This window comes from Oxyura jamaicensis, chromosome 6 (assembly GCF_011077185.1).
Source record: "Oxyura jamaicensis isolate SHBP4307 breed ruddy duck chromosome 6, BPBGC_Ojam_1.0, whole genome shotgun sequence".
Lineage (NCBI taxonomy): Eukaryota > Metazoa > Chordata > Aves > Anseriformes > Anatidae > Oxyura > Oxyura jamaicensis.
Window position 1 is genome coordinate 16747571 of NC_048898.1, and position 16205 is coordinate 16763775.

Here is a 16205-nt window from a genome sequence, read left to right on the forward strand (position 1 = left end):
TACTGAGCAGGCTGCTGGATTTCCCTCATGGTTAAGAGCCTGGATTTTCTGCTTTTTTGCTTTTTGTTTTGCTTGTTGTGGGAGTACACCCCGTATGTGTAAGTCTAGATGAGGTCTCTAGATCCTTGTGTTGTAGGTGGCAGTTTTAGAACTGGTGTTTTACTTCATACAAACCTCTTTTATTAGTGATTCTGAGCAGGCATTGACACATCTTTTCATACTGTTTCTCACCAGGGAACAAAGAAGCATGTTGAGCTTTTCTCTGTCTTGTTTCTGCAAAGTAGAAGTATCTGTGCTTTTAATTGAACTCAAGAGGCTTTATAAATTGACCTGAATTTGTAGAGCTGTTCCAGGGAACCAGGACTGAAGTAGTCAAGCGTGATATGTGTTGTGAGAGAGGTGTGTTTATTAGTGTTAAAGGTAGGGGCTAGAACTGGCAAGTGGTAGTCACAGATTTAACAGATTTAACAGAAGCATATGTACAACTTGATTACATTTCCTTTTCACACAGATTATTTATCTGTAACTGTGATAAAATATATCACTAAGCCTAGAGGAACTCAGACCTACTGGAAGAGTTCACAGTGCAGGGAATCTGCGCGTTCTGCATATGGAAGCCTTTCCTGCTGCAGATATTTTTTGTTTTGTTTGTTTTTCTTCTTAATGCCCACTTAGCTTCTTTCCACTGTAGTGCTGAGGTTTGGTTAATAGTGATGCTACTGTAGGTCCTGGCATTGAAACGCCACTGGTCTCTGCCTGATTTAATTGATGAAGCAGGTAAAAATGACCAACTAGTCTTAGAACAGACTCCCTTTTGATTCATTGACACTTGACTTGCAAACCAGGAGATGAATTCACTCTGAACTATGCAAACTTTGTGTGTGTCTCACAAATATTTCAAAAGTAGGCAAGCTCTGCTCTCAATCAGGGGTGTGTAAGAGAGGGGAAAGAAGTACAGTTGCTGTGCAGGTAGATGAAATTCTCAGGTGCAGACAGGATTTTGTTTTTCTGTGACTAGAAGAAGTTTATCCTGCAGCCTTTCAGAATCTGCTCAGCATGGTGGGGGCCACTCTCTTTGGACCACAGTAAGAGCGGTTTTCTGTAATGCCTAGGATTTAGCCCCTAGGTATGAACACATCTGGAGTCAGAGTGAGTCTGCAAAACTTGTCTACAAAGTGTGCAAGGTCTTGCTTGGTTCCTTTGTCAGCTTCGTTCTTGCTAGAGCTCAAGTGGTCCCATTGCCAATTAATGAGGTATTAACTAGTGTTTAGGTTGTCGTCTTTCTTTCCTAATGACTGTTTAGGTAGGAAGGTAACAAGATTCTTGCCCAGTGCCTTATTGTTTAAGCAAGAATGAAATCAAAGCCGGAGACTGCTTTTCTGAAGCCCCTGTAATGCGGCATAAGATACGGTTACTAGCAACAATCTTGTCCTAAACATTCTCTCAACTGCCCCATTGTTTGTAGCTACAAAAGACTGAAATAGAGAGAAGGAGCCTTGATGAATGATTGAAGTGGGAGGCCTGCAACTCTGATATCTAAACTGTGATCATGTCTGTCTGCTGTTTTCTCTGGGGAGAACCACTGGCCCATTCCTTACCCAGCTCCTGTTCCTTGGGAGGGACGCAGAACAAGAGACAATTTTTCCTTCTCAATCTAGTGGAACCTCTTTGGCATTTTCTCCTCGTGGGAGTAAACTTGAGGTTCCATGTGTTTAAAATCTGTTTTCCGTTAATTCCCAAGGAGGAACTGAATGTATTTAACAGCTGATTGTTCTGTATTGTAGGGAATAGGGCATAATCTTGGCAATTAACATCTAAAAAACTGAGTTGTAATTCTTCTCTTTATTAGGTTGCATCTTATTGCAAATGTAAATACACTCCTGATAAAGTCTTGCTGAAAGCTCTCATTAAAAAGTCTTTCTGTTAGTAGAGGATGAGGTTTCTTTCTTGTATGGGCAACTCACTGAGTCACACAAATTAAAGAACCAGATGAAAGCAAAGTATCTCTGTGTAGATGTCTCCCCACAGAGGTGGTAGGCTGTAGGTGGCCTTTTCCCGTCATATATTTTTATTCTGTTACTCAGATCCCAGCCATGAGGGCACAGCTGAGGGAATGGAGAACATGGCAGATGCTGTCACTCACGCCCGATTTGTGGGAACAGATCATGCAAGCGATGAGGTTGTCTTGATGAAAATCCTACAGGTAAGTGGAGAGAAATGGTAATTACCATAATGGTTGCTGCCCGTTGCGGAGCATATCCTGTTACATGGAGATGAAGAGAAGACAGCAATGTTTTGACTCTGTAGGAGCTTAGTAACAGACTTTATTTTTAAACAGATGGCTCATATACCTGTGGTAAAAGCTTTTTCAAATGAAAATAATTAAAAGCTTAAATTAAATGATTTTAAAATCAACTGCTTGATAATGTACTAGTGTTGATAATCCTACCTTGTGCACAGCCTGTGTTAGTGAGGGATAAATTAAACACATGGAGCTCTGAAACGTAGGTTTGAGAACAATGATTTGTAGAGACAAACCTATGAGCTGTACAGCTTTTTGATCTGTTTACTTGTGAGCAGGTAGCTAGTTACTGAATTTAAACTTCAGGTTACATGCAGTGTATCTTTTAGATTCGGGTTGGGAGATAATTTTTGTTTCCAAATCTGTTTTGAGGACAGCGTTCAGTTGGAAATGACTCCTGGGAAACCCTTAGGTTTTCTGCTCATGGCAGAAATTCCAGTGAGTCCTTGAGGAAGCCAACTTTCTTCTTGGAAATTCATGCAAGTGTCATTAGTACCATCTGACATGCACACGCTGTTCTTTGCAGGTTTTGAGAACCTTGCTGCTGACTCCCGTGGGAGCCCACCTCACCAATGAGTCTGTGTGTGAGATCATGCAGTCCTGCTTCCGCATATGCTTTGAAATGAGACTCAGCGGTAGGTTTATTTGTATTTCCACTGCGGTTACTCCTAAGAAACGATCTGGTTTCTTCGGCTAGTTCTATTACAGAACATGCAACCACTGAAAGCTGTCGAGCTTTATATTAGTGTGTCTTCCTACAACTTCATGGAAAATTTGCTGGGAGTTCACTGTACAACTTCTGACTCCTTTTTTTCCCAGCTTTGTGGCGCCACCTTGTGATTATATTCCCATTTGCAGTAATGCAGTGTTGGAGCTGGTTTTAATAAATTTGCCGTAATCTCTGTAAACAAGACTTGGAGGGGAGTCTGCTTGAAGAAGCCTCTTGATAATATCACACTGAGTAATGACACCTGTGTTATTTGTTTTTGTCTTCGCAGAGTTATTGAGAAAATCTGCAGAGCACACTCTGGTCGACATGGTGCAGCTGCTCTTCACAAGGTAAACCTGCTTGTGTTTGCCTCAGCATTGCCGAGATGGCCCTCTAAGGACAGAAAGATTCCACGCTTCCACTTAAGAGCCCTCAGAAAAATCATCCAGAATGGTCATTATTTAGAGGTGGAAGGGGATGAAAGATTTGGCACTTTTCTCTTGGGCTGACCCTTTCACACTGCAGGGAGACTGAGGTGGAGAAGGTTGCATGGTTTAAGGTACTCTTTGAGGAGAGATGGACAGCTCAGTAATGAAGAGCTTTAGGATATGGAACCAGTTCTTTGAAGACAGAGAATGCAAACCTCACTCAAAAAAAAAAAAAGGTACTCTTAAAAATACAGTTCTCTTCAGGAGAGAGAATAGTCATCAGGAGAGAGAATAGGAATGGTATTGAATAGTCCACTAGTTGAATTCAAGCTGAGAGCTTTGATCTGATGTATCAAATAATTAAAAACTCTTGAGGTCATTTGTCTTCTGGACAAATGTTCTGCCCTTTTCAGCACCCTTCATGTAATTATTAAGGTTACTTTTCAACTTGAGCAAGTTATTTAACCTCAAAACTGTTTTTCTGTCTAGTGAAGCAATCAGACTTTCTCTGAGTATTCTTAAAATGTGCAGGTATAGAAATAGGAAAGGATTATAGTCAAACTGCTTCTGAGACACTCTTACAATCAGTTGTTGCCATTGCCACACTGTTCCAGTGAATTCTCAGGTTTTGTTTCCTTTTTGCACTCTGTGTTCTGCAAAGCAAAGGATGCATGTAGAGCAGAATCAAGTCAGAATCAAGCATTGTCAAAGAGGAGAGACCACATCGCTTTTTCTCCAAATGCCTCTGTGATTTTCCTGTAGTGCTTATTCCTTGCTTGTTGTGTATCATCTCCTCTGTCCTTCGTGATAAGGCACCACCACTGCCTGTGCCTATTGATATCAGGATATAGAAGCAAGACAAAGGCACCAACTGCAGGGGTGGTTTGGATCCCAGTCTACTTTTTGCATATTGCCATCTTCTTTTCCAGAAAGAGAAACAGCCAAATAATATGTAAAGCAACCTCTCATCTAGCCCTGTTTGTTTTTTTTGTTTGTTTGTTTGTTTTTTTCCCCTCAGCATTTTTTTTTGGCAGGACAAGAGAGTCTCTCATTGAGGAGAAAACCTGATTTTGGTTTTCTAGTAATCTGCAGCATGACCAGAAGAACTACTGTCTTTTATTCCTTTTAATCCTAGAAAGCTTATGTATTTTGACTTGTTTTTTGTCTTTCAGGTTGCCTCAGTTTAAAGAAGAGCCTAAAAGCTACATGGGAACTAATATGAAGAAGGTAAGACTCACCACTGTGCTGGCTGTTTCACTCTTGTCTCGGGCTTGTGTTCATCTCTATATTGTTTGTTTTCACACGTGTGTTTCTTCATTCTCACAAGTCCCTAGTTCACTGAAAGAGCATGTCTAACTGCATAAATGGACATAACTTCCTTTAATTCTGTGGGATTATGCACCCACTGTCCAGTAGTGAATCTTAACCGTGCTGCTGCCTAGGTAAGTCAGTCTGAATTCTGGGAACAGCCATCAGCTGCTGTGGGCTAGAAAACACAAAAAGCTGCTGTGGGTTTGTTCATCAATACCATCTCCATCTATGCAGTGTGTTTTTAGCATCTGGATTCAGTACGGTAGATACCATAAATGTGACCTCACATACTTATAAATGTAATAGTTTCTCAGGTGGAGGGAGGTCCAATTGAGGAACTCCACATATTCTAGTATGCGTATATATTCTTTATATTCCATATGTAGAATGTCAATACAGATACAGGATTGTGCTGGTAAGAGTAACAGGGTGGGGAAGAAGAGTGGTAGAGAAAAAATAGCCACCACCTTTGAGCTTAGCTTAATGTACTATTTATAGCATTGTAACTTTCACTTCTTTTTTCATGACTTACAAAAAGTGGCAGTGATTTGTGAATGCACATTTTAGAGCAATGATAGTATTTTGAGAGAAACTGAATGTTTACTTTTAGGAATCTGAAACTAGTTTGGAGCTTTAGTTCCCGTGTAGTAACCTAATGGCATGATTGATTGTTTCCCTTGCTGTGGGATAAAAGTGACAAGATACGTGCTGATGGTAGATTGGCCTAAGGAACGCTGACAGGGATCGGGTTAGTGTACTGTGGGTATCAGAATTTGTCACAGTCTGTGTACAGAAGGTGTGTAATGTGAAGGTGAATTTAAATTTAGAAAGGCTTCCCTTGTCAAGTGATGGCTGCTCCCAGTTCTTCCTTGTCTGGTCTGTGCAGTTACCTTGTACTGTCTGTTTGCTGTGCATGCCAGGGGTCTTCCCAGCAGCCTAGCACTCTGCCAGGTTATTCGTCTCTTTTGAGTTTTTATTTTATTTTGTTTTGTTTAAACCATGCGTTTGCCTATCTTTCACAGATCTCTTCATGTCTCCTCAACAAACTGGAACTAAGTAGTGGGGAACAGCCCAAAGCCCTGAACCAATTAGAGAGGGTATTGCTCTTTAAGAACCTGAAGGTCTCTCTCTCCCTTCTCCCTTCTTACCCTTTTCCCTTCTTCCTTCTCTTGTAAATACCACGTGAGAGATAGTTATGTTGTGTGTAGCAAATCCCTCCACTCATCTGACACAGCATGGCTTCTGGGGAGAATGCATGCAGTGGTTGCTTTGCAGTGTTGTGGCTGCTGCTGGGGCAGGCTTGGGAGGGAGAGACCCTTGTTTTCTGCAGCACTCGATGTCTTGGTGAGTGCCATCTAAAACACTGCCATGGCTTCTCCTGAAGGAAGAGAGTGGGAAGGGGTAAGCAAGATTTGAGTCCTCTGTGACAGTGAAAAACTAAAGGAAATAAACATATTAAAATGTAGACTGCTCCCTGAAGACTCAAATGTTGTGCTGATGATCTTGATGATAGATGTAACAGTGTACCTGAAGAGTCTCTTGGCTGAGCATGCCTTAGACAGCTTTACTCAAGGTGAATCTCTGAGCTTTGTTTCTTGTCACAGGGCCACAGGCTTCAATGCTCTTTAAAGTTTTTTGTTTTGTTTTGTTTTTAAGGAAACTGCTATAAATTTTCCATGTCTTTTGGCCATGTTTTTACTGACTTTAGACTGATTTCCAGCAGAGTGTTTGCTAATGGGGAATGAGTGGGGCCAGACTGAACTATGATATGCAGTAGACTCTGTCAGTTCCCCTATAAAACTCTTCTAAAGAAATATTGTAGGCCTGCAGATGTTTTAGGCTGATCACAGAAGCCCCAGGAAACTAGTTTAGATGAGACATTTCTCAGTTTTCGGCATAAACCTAATGTAGCTTTAGTTTTGTCTGCCCTAAATGATATTCAATTCATAAGGAACCAAGCTGAAGATTTAGAGGTGTCTTTGCCACTTATTTGTCCTGTGTCTATACTCCAAGATAGTTTGGAAAGACAGTGTCTGGAGACTTGCAGATTTATGCAGTTACACAGAAGAGAAGACCTAAGAAATGTTTCCCTTTGTAGTAGGCAGCATCATAGCTAAACACTGTATTTTGAGGAACAGATCTTTGGGAGCTTTGGGAACAGATCGTTTGGGAGATTGTGTTCAAGTTACCTCATATAACGTTAGTTGGTGCAGTACAGGCAGGTAGGTAAGTGAGATCACGAGTGCATCAGTGTGTCCAGGACTTGGATCATGGACTGCGTTCTCTCTGCATGCTTTTGTGTCTTGAACGCTACTTGATGTGCTGACCAGTTCCATGCTGCATCTAGAATGAGCTCATGTTTTAGTATAATCACTTTAGTTACTAATCATTGGCCCCTGCCCTTTTCTCTTGAGGCTTACAGTATCTTATGGAAAAACAAACGAGTGCAGGTAAGGTGGCTTGCAGAAAAATGGGATCTCATGGACCCTTTAAAAAAGAACCTTGTAGAGTTACATTTTTCATCTTCCTAGCTTTGAGATGGAGCTTTATTGTTAAAACCTCATCTACCAAAGGAAGCATTAGGAGTCTTGTAGCTTTTTTTTCTTCTACCATTTTGTGTACACGTTTCTTTATGCAAAGGTAACTGAGATGAATGTAGTGGAATATATACTGAGTTTCAAGATGAACGAGCAATAGCTCTGAGCTCACTCTGATTTGTAAGGAATGCATTTTAAATACAAACTTCAATAATACATAGTGTGAAGTACAACCTTAATCGAATCTGAAGGACACTGATAATTGTAAAATTAATGCAACTAAGCATTAGACTGAGCATTAGAGAGTGAAGGACATTTTTAGATGATACTTAAAATTCATTTTTCTAATGATCTAGTAAATTCTGTTAGCTGCAGCCTTTAGTCAAGAACAAAATCTAAGGTTTAAAATCTCAGCCTGTTAACATGCAACTAAGCTTTCCAGTAAAATCAGGAAATGCCTTGGTATTGAAGGTAAAACAAGCATTAGAAATAATTCCATTGGTCAAGGAGAAACTGTAGAAGTTTTTTCACATGTTTATGCTAACATAAAAAGCAAGAAATGGTGGCATTGTTATATTTTAATTTTAATATAAAGTATGGAATGAAAGATAGTACTTTGTTGTCCTTTGAAACGTGTATTGTTTTAGAATTCCCAAACATGGGGTTGGCTAAATAAACATATAGCCAATTGAAAAGGGGAATAACATTTCTATGAAGCTGTGCATCTGCAAATTGTTCTAAGCTATGCAACCATCACAGTAGTTTGCTATCTCTTATTTATGGGAGGTAGCAAAGAAAAGAAAGGGGGGGGCTGGAGATATGGGAGGTAGCCCTAGGTATTGTTTTATTAGGATTACCTATTTGTGTAGCATGTGAAATACTTGATAGTTCAAGATGGAAGAGACCTACTTGGTAATCTCACCTGTCTATTAATTTATCAATAAATAAATAATTTTACATACTTGTCTGAATGTTTTATAATTTGTTTAAATGTTTGGGATAGGAAAGAAAAAGTGTTCTTGCTTCCATTAGTAAACAGTGTCTTGTCCATGTGAGGCTGATGTGACTCCATCTCTCAAAGATGGCACAGCTTCATCATCAAAATGATGGCAGATGGGCGTATGGCCTTTATAAGAAACCTCAAGAGGAAAAATCTTGGATTTAGTACAAAGCGTAGGACAGTCACTAAAAATGAGTATTGTGCCTGAGGACAAGCACTTTCCCAAAAAGGCTAATGTTGATCTGAGATTGTAGTTGGTGTTGTGTGAAAAGGGGAGATCAGAAATGGGGGTCGGATTGTCAGACTGGACCTTCCAGTAGTGTGGTTCAAAGTTACTTGTTTCTCAGGAACATAACTGAGAATAAAAGGAGTGGTACCAACATGGTTAGTTCTGAGCAGGATCTTAGCTTTACTTTGATTTAAGTTTTTTGTTTTTGTTTCTTTCCCCCCCATTTTTATTAGCAAGTTGCTTTCTACCTGGCAAATCATGACAACAGGAAGCAAAGTCTGTTTTGAAATCATGTGGAACAGGCTTGGGTTTAACGTATAATGCTTCCAGGTTTCCTGCGTACTTGAAGCAGTTTGGTACAATAAACTCTAAAAGTCTTCAGATTCCCTTTTATACTAAAAAGGGAAAAAATTAAATATGGCTATTTTTAGAATAGTTAGTAGGTAAAATAAAACTACCTTGTCTAATTAATAACCTTTAATGAATACAGATGTTGATAATATTTAAGGCTCAGAAAGATTTTAAAATGGAAAGTGAAACTAAGATGAAATATTAGGAATTGGAAGAATAAAACACAGCAAATATTTTATATAGCTCTATGAGCTAGTAGATACGAAAGATAATTTTTCAGTGAAAGGATTGTGACCTATAAACCTTTTAAAGCATTTAAAATCTACAAAACTTCAGTTCTGGCTGTGTGCTTGTCATGTAAGTGTTAGAAGCTGTCATTTAGAGGGAGATTCTTGCTGCAAAATTTGGAAGAAAGGCAAAGTGGTTCTGAATCTATTGTTAATTAACAAGCTCAAAGAAACTGTAACATTGCTAAAACTCAGGGATTAGTTGTCAAGCAAATAGAATTTGTGGTGCAAAGAAGTTACACAAACGGTTTACTGTACTGGGACATAACATTTTCAAAAGCTTTGTTTAAATGAGAAAAATTATAGGCCTTGTGCAGAGAGAGAATTCTAGATGGAAGAAGGAAAGAAACAGAAAAACATGAGCAGAATCTAGAAGGCTTATTGCTATGTAAGAGTAGTAGTAGCTGGAAGGAGTGAGGTTGCAGAAAAAGGAGGAGACTAAAGAATGCAGCTGTCTTCTAAAAAAATCCAATGCTGGGGATATAAGAAATAGTTAAAGTATATTTTAGGTTATAATATTCTTTGAGATGACTTTACAAAGAAGAATACCAAGTAGAGACCAGGACTGAGGCTTACAGAATGGCTTCCACTGTATGGAAGGAACCTCCTCAGCATTTAAATTTTTCACCCCCAAATTGAAGAGATCTGATAGTATCAGAAAAGTTGACTGCAGCTACTAAACCCAGGAGTAAGAAGCAGGCATTCCTGCTCTTAGGGCAGATTATTTTAGAAGGAAGCTGTTTTCAAACCTGCTGTTGCCATTGTCAATGTGACTAAATATTGTAACGGTGTTAGGAAGTTCTGGAATGTCTGTACGTGCCTGCAGTAACAGCGCGCTGCAGCAAGTGCCATACGGTCTGCATTGCTCTTACTGTCGTTCTCGTTTGCCCAGTTAAGGTCTGTATAAGATCTAGTGGCAGTATTCTGGTCAACAGGGAAGCTGAGGGTTAAGTTAGATTTAGAACTGAAGAGGACAGATGACAGGAGATGAAAGCAGAACATGGTTTGTTTCTAAGCCATTAGGATGGTATTTGCAGTGTGTCATGCACCAGGAGTGAGTGAAGTGTTGGCGAAACACTTAATAGAGAAAGAGATTACTGGAGGAAAAGGAACATGGCATTACTGCAAAGATGAAGAGTAAATTGAGACAAGTGATGGAGGTAGTATAGTAGCTACAGTAAATTTTCCCTTGATTCAGACATGGAGTGTTGGTTAATATGTGGGTCGTAGGAAGTCAGGAGCTGATTTGCATGATTTTGAGGTGCTGATAAATTTGTGTGATACATTTGAGTGCTGTTGCCTGACTTTGAGAGTTTTGAGGCAGCCTTTGTGGGTTGGCTTGTGTAGTCCGTTGTGCTATGTGGCTTTGCTATACTGATATTCTTAATGGTTTATGGTTTTCAGTTGAAAATGAGAGCTGGAGGAATGAGTGAATCATCAAAATGGAAAAAGCAGAAGAGATCACCAAGACCTCCTCGACATGTAGCTAAGGTCTCACCTGCAACAGAACAACCAGCAGCCAATGCTAGTGCCATCACAGGTAGGCTGAAATCTGTTTTCAGAGACCAGACAGCACCTGTTCCAGGGCTGTTTTGGAAATGTCTTTATTTAATTTCTCTTAACAAGTTGTTCTGCATTTGATTTTTAAAATATTTTATTTTAGTTCTCAGTGACTGTTGCAATAAATATGTCTTAGCTTTTCAGGTCCAGGAGAAAAAGTTTGAAGGAGATGGATTACATATTGATGGCAGAAAGCACAGATATGTGGGTAACATGACAGCATTTCTCTGCCTTCATTGTGCCTTACCAGGAGTATTTTAAAGGGAGGGGGTATAATGGGAACCTAGAGAGGTAGCTGAGGTTATGTGCAGCCGTTTGGTGTGGAGGAGATGGAGGGTATAGCAGGTATGTGGAAGAGGCTGAGAACAAGAACACTGGAAAGAGGAGAGCTAAGGGAGTTGGAGCTGGAAAGAAAGTAGTGGCAAAAGGATTGTATAATAATGCAGTTGCCTGCAATAGGAGATTGTTGATCTCAGTGACATATTCTTTCATGTATTCCTGAAGGGTGTACCAAAGGGGGCGAGGGTGGGGGTGAAGAAGGATGAGCAAAGTGTGACAGGGGAAGAGATACAGGTGGAACTGTGGGATGTGCAGAGACGTAGGTGTCAAGAACAGATGAGTGACCAGATCTTTCACTACAGATGTAAAGATTGAAAGTATGCACCCATAGTCCATGAAATTTGAATAAAAAGCATGGGAGTATGCACAGTAATGGACAGAGAAATATGGGGTATACTTGTAACTATTATGAGAAGAATAGAGGTTGTGATACGGTAAGAAGAAATGAAGAGTTACATAGAAAAAAATAGAGCAGCAAAAGTACCTGAAAAAGTTTTGTATGCAGGAAACTGATGGGCATGCACACAAATCCTTCTGCATGTGCTTCCATTCAGCCTGCAGAAGTGGTGCAGTATATGACTAGTGCTGTGAGCTTGAGAATATGTCAGGGGACTTCCATATCCTATTGTTGTACAGAAGTAGACTAAATAGTTACAACCGTTTTTAACCTCTCCTCTGGATAAATGAGTCCCTCTGGCTGCAAAGTACTCTGTCTCTTGTGCACTCTACATTTTGACGGATCAGACATAAACATTAACAGTGAAAGGAAGCAGACGGGAAGCTTGAAACAATAGTTGTGTAAAATACGTATTTCTGACTCTTATTCCAAAACAGAACACTATTAGTATATTGTGACTGATTCCAAGTGCATTTCTAAACAACAGCATGATTGCTGAAAACTAAGGAAGTAATGAGATAAAACTGCAACCAACTTAGACATCCAAATGAGAGCTTGTCCCTACATAAATCATTATATTTATGCTTTCACATAGGTGTTAAATTCCATTACAACTCCTGTAACATTTTGGAGAGAAAGTTGAATAATGTTATAGAGCACATTATTAATGCTGATCTTGTAGAGCTACTAATGTATTAATTGTGCTTTTTACGTCAGAACTCTGCCTTAGCACATGAAGAAGAGAAGATTACAAAATTGATTATGAATGCCATTTCATTTCTTAAAAATCAAGTAACACTCTGCTATTTAAGATATTTCCAAAAAACAAGTCATGAATAAAACATCCGACTGTGCAAAACTATACACATTTTACGTGTAAATTTATAACGTACCTCTGGTTTGTGGATTTACTTTGTTACCATGCCCTTCGTTGCATAAACCAAATATTGAAAAAAGTGATAATATTTTTTAAGTTTTCCTGAAAACCAAAAGAGGTGCAAATATGTGGGTTTTCCTTAAAGGAAAACTTAGGTTCTGGAAGAACTGTCTCTCATTTAGAAATAATAAAAATACTCAGTGCTTTGTTTCAGACTTGTTTGAATTCTATTGCAATTTCATTTCTTTAATGTGAATTAAAGAAATAGGTCTTACCTTCCAATCAAAGTGTAAAAAATAGTTTAAAAAAATCACTTTGAAGGAATGACTAGTGTTTGATGCAAATATTAAAGTGCTTGTGCCGTTGTATCAAAGTGTAAAGTATACCTTTGGGGCTATTCTCTGATTTCTTCTCAATTAGAGAAACCCTCTGCACCATTTGTTTAACCATATGTATTGTCCTATTATCTGAATCTGTTAGATTCCAAGCAATATATTTTAATTTGGAGAACTGATAGCATCTCATCTATTTGTTGCTTTAATCCCTAGCCAGAAAGGGCTTTGTCTAATTTCTCTACATTAATACCTAATTATCTGAGATCATTTGTAGTGTGTTGCTGTGATCAAAGTACCTTAGTTGTATTCAGTGTATGAACTGGGGGCTGAGGGAGAAAATTCTGCTGATCTTTTTGCTTCTGTTTCTCATCAGCAAGCGGAGTTACTTTCATAGATGCTCCTTCTCCCAGCTCCTCTGGAAGCTCAGAAAATGTTTCATCTGCAGTCAGCCCTTCTACAGACAGTGGTTTGGAAACATCCTCACAGACCACCTCCAAAGAAGACCTGACAGACTTGGATCAGGTCACTGCTTTGGGACTCAATGCAGGAATGCCTCCAAATGAGGCCAAAGTCACTGATAATCAAAACCAGCCAGAACTCCAGGTATGTGGTTGCTTATAAGAAGAGTTCCAACTCCCAGCATAGTTATTTGTGGGTGTAGTACAGTTACTCTATCCCTATTTTTCGTCCTAGTGTTTATATTATATTTTAAGGCTTAGGGTCATAATAAACTTCCTTTTGTATAAGTGATTTATAACTTCACAAACATTTGTTTGTTTTTTTTTTTCTTGAGACAATCCCCACTGACTCAGAAATGATAACTGCAGTCCAGCACTGCAGCTATGTATCTATGTATGTTAATGCAACTAGTCATATTCCTTCCAATATCATCAACCTTAATTAAGGAGGAAGTATTAGATGGAAATATAGATTAAATCTTCAGGAGAATTCTTTTAGTTATCTTCGATGAAAAATATATATATATATGTTTGTGGAAATTTAGTCTCATAACATAGAATTAAGTAAAATAGTTAAGAGCTAGTTGGAAGTAAAAGTTTTGGAAAGAGGGGGCTGTATATTATCTAGATAATATACAGCTCTCTTACATACTCTCTTTTCATTTCATTTTCATACCTCTCATTCAAGAGGTATACATACTCTCTTTTCAATTTTGCTTTCCTGCTTCTCTTCCATGAGTGACCTATATAGTTTTAATAGCTCTGAATGAGCAGTGAGCAAATAAGCCTTTCTTTTAGCTTACCTAGTGCCTATTGTCTTGTTTTGCTTTTCTTCTTTCCTTCTCAAATGACTGATACCAATGAAGAATGAAAGTCTGAGGGAGGAGAAGATCCAGTCAGCCTCTGTCGAGTCTATTCCTGAGGTTCTAGAGGAGTGCACGTCTGTAGCAGAACATTCTGACTCTGCCTCAGTTCACGACATGGACTATGTAAATCCCCGAGGAGTACGTTTTACTCAGTCTTCCCAAAAAGAAGGTGAGAGGTGGACAATGGTGCTGAAGTCCTTTCTCCTTTCCACTATTCTGTGCCACTTTCTGCTATGAGGGTGATAAGTTCCTGTTCCTTAGTTGGTCTGTAATGATTTAAATTGTAACACTTGTTAGACATCAGCAAAAAACAAAAGCTGAGTTGTTAAGAGTACTGATGTGTCTCGCTTTCCTTTAGGAGCTGCGCTGGTCCCCTATGGACTGCCATGTATTAGAGAACTGTTCCGCTTTCTCATCTCGCTCACCAACCCTCTTGATCGCCACAACTCCGAGGTGATGATCCACATGGGGCTGCAGCTGCTCACTGTTGCCCTGGAGTCAGCTCCCATTGCAAACTGCCAGTCCCTCCTGGGACTCGTGAAGGAAGAGTTATGCCGACACCTATTTCAAGTAAGTCTGGCTTGTGCTAACATGGGATATGGCACGGGGGAGTTAGATACTAATTTGTATCAAACAGTCTATTGGAATTTAGTATTCTTGAGGTTTGACAGATCTCAGACTTCAAAGAAGCTCTCTGCTGTATTACAATGAGAGTTCTGAATTGCACCAGGGAAATGGTGACGTTGCAAAAATAAAGATGTTGTCACATGCCATTTTCTTTAGGCCAGGGCTGAGGAGGATGAAGCTGATTGGAATGAACTGTAACTGTGGGATAACATTGTGTTTTGATGTAATTGATTTTGAGGTAATTATGGGTGCAAGTTGCTAGTTTAGTAAATAGGCAGAACTTTTCCAGCTATTAATTGCACAAGAGCTGTCTTGGAGGCAGTTCTTCTCCCAGGTTACTTTTCCACAAAGAGAATCTGTGGAGTTAGCAAAAGAACAAAATCACAGTAGGAAAACAGCATTACCACAAGCAGAAAGGAATCAAGTATAACCATCCGCACTTACAAGAGGTGAGACCAGGAGGATGAATAAGGGATTGATTTTGTTTGTTTTGCAACATCTGTGCTATGGGAAACAATGTGTGGATTTCAAGACTGTCATGGGTACTGTTAATCATAACACATAATGGTTAGCCTTTGTAATTCATAAGATTTTTTTTGTTTCTTTAGCTACTGAGCATTGAACGGCTCAATCTGTATGCAACCTCCCTCAGGGTGTGCTTTCTGCTTTTTGAGAGCATGAGAGAGCATCTGAAATTCCAGCTGGAGGTGAGTTTTGAGTATCACTGGGTGCATAGTAGTAGTGCCTTGGGCTCATTAACTGCGTATAGCTAGGCAGTCAGACGCAGTCTGAATACCTTTGTATAAATGACTCAGTGGGTTATGGGTAGGCTATTTAGGACTTTTTTTGTTGTATAATAGTGTCTTCGAGACTGGTACACTGCAGTTGCCCACCTTCATACCATTTTTTCAGAATGGTAGATCCAGGTGCATTATATGATAAAAACGTTTGAAACCTTTTTACAGACACCTTCAGAATGAGCCACCATTAAATACGGGATATGTCAGATCATGTGCGAAGATGAAGTTTGCATCTGTTTCTGTAGTCCTCAAAGCTATTCACTGTCCTGCTTTCCTTTTTCTTTCCCTAAACTGAGCTGCCCTGTGTTTCTGCCAGATGTACATCAAGAAACTGATGGAAATAATCACCGTGGAAAACCCAAAGATGCCATATGAAATGAAGGAGATGGCTTTGGAATCCATTGTTCAGCTGTGGAGGATTCCCAGTTTTGTGACTGAGCTCTACATCAACTACGACTGTGACTACTACTGCGCCAACCTCTTCGAGGAGCTCACCAAGCTGCTCTCCAAGGTGCTGAACCTGCAGGGTTTGTCCTGCCGCCTTGCTGGGGCTGCTGGCCTCTGCACGGGCAGGGGGGACCTGGAGGGACAGAGCAGGGGTAGGCAGAAGGGGAAGTCTGTAAGTCAGAGCATGGTAAGTGCAGAAGCAGAACCCGAGAATGGGAGTGGTTGAAAGATTTGGGGTGAGTAGTTTGTAGAGATGAAGAATGCTATTGAACATTTGGAAGCAGAGTAGAAAAAGAATAACCGTGAGACTAATAATATCACAGCAAATAAACCATTAAGTATATG

The 16205-nt window shown here is 39.7% G+C and overlaps 1 protein-coding gene across 6 annotated transcripts in view; it reads left to right on the top strand.

Annotated features, from left to right (window-relative positions):
• Positions 1-16205, top strand: part of GBF1 (golgi brefeldin A resistant guanine nucleotide exchange factor 1) — a 101205-nt gene that overhangs the window by 61547 nt on the left and 23453 nt on the right. For 2 of the 6 annotated variants that reach the window (XM_035329319.1, XM_035329320.1), the window contains exons 5-16: positions 2085-2203; positions 2829-2937; positions 3301-3361; positions 4612-4666; positions 5773-5871; positions 7165-7200; positions 10559-10694; positions 13036-13265; positions 13987-14155; positions 14345-14556; positions 15222-15320; positions 15730-15924. In XM_035329319.1, coding sequence (XP_035185210.1) covers positions 2085-2203; positions 2829-2937; positions 3301-3361; positions 4612-4666; positions 5773-5871; positions 7165-7200; positions 10559-10694; positions 13036-13265; positions 13987-14155; positions 14345-14556; positions 15222-15320; positions 15730-15924 — 1520 coding nt within the window. The remainder of the gene's footprint in view (positions 1-2084; positions 2204-2828; positions 2938-3300; positions 3362-4611; positions 4667-5772; positions 5872-7164; positions 7201-10558; positions 10695-13035; positions 13266-13986; positions 14156-14344; positions 14557-15221; positions 15321-15729; positions 15925-16205) is intronic. The other 4 variants (XM_035329324.1, XM_035329325.1, XM_035329321.1 and 1 more) reach the window with 3 other exon arrangements.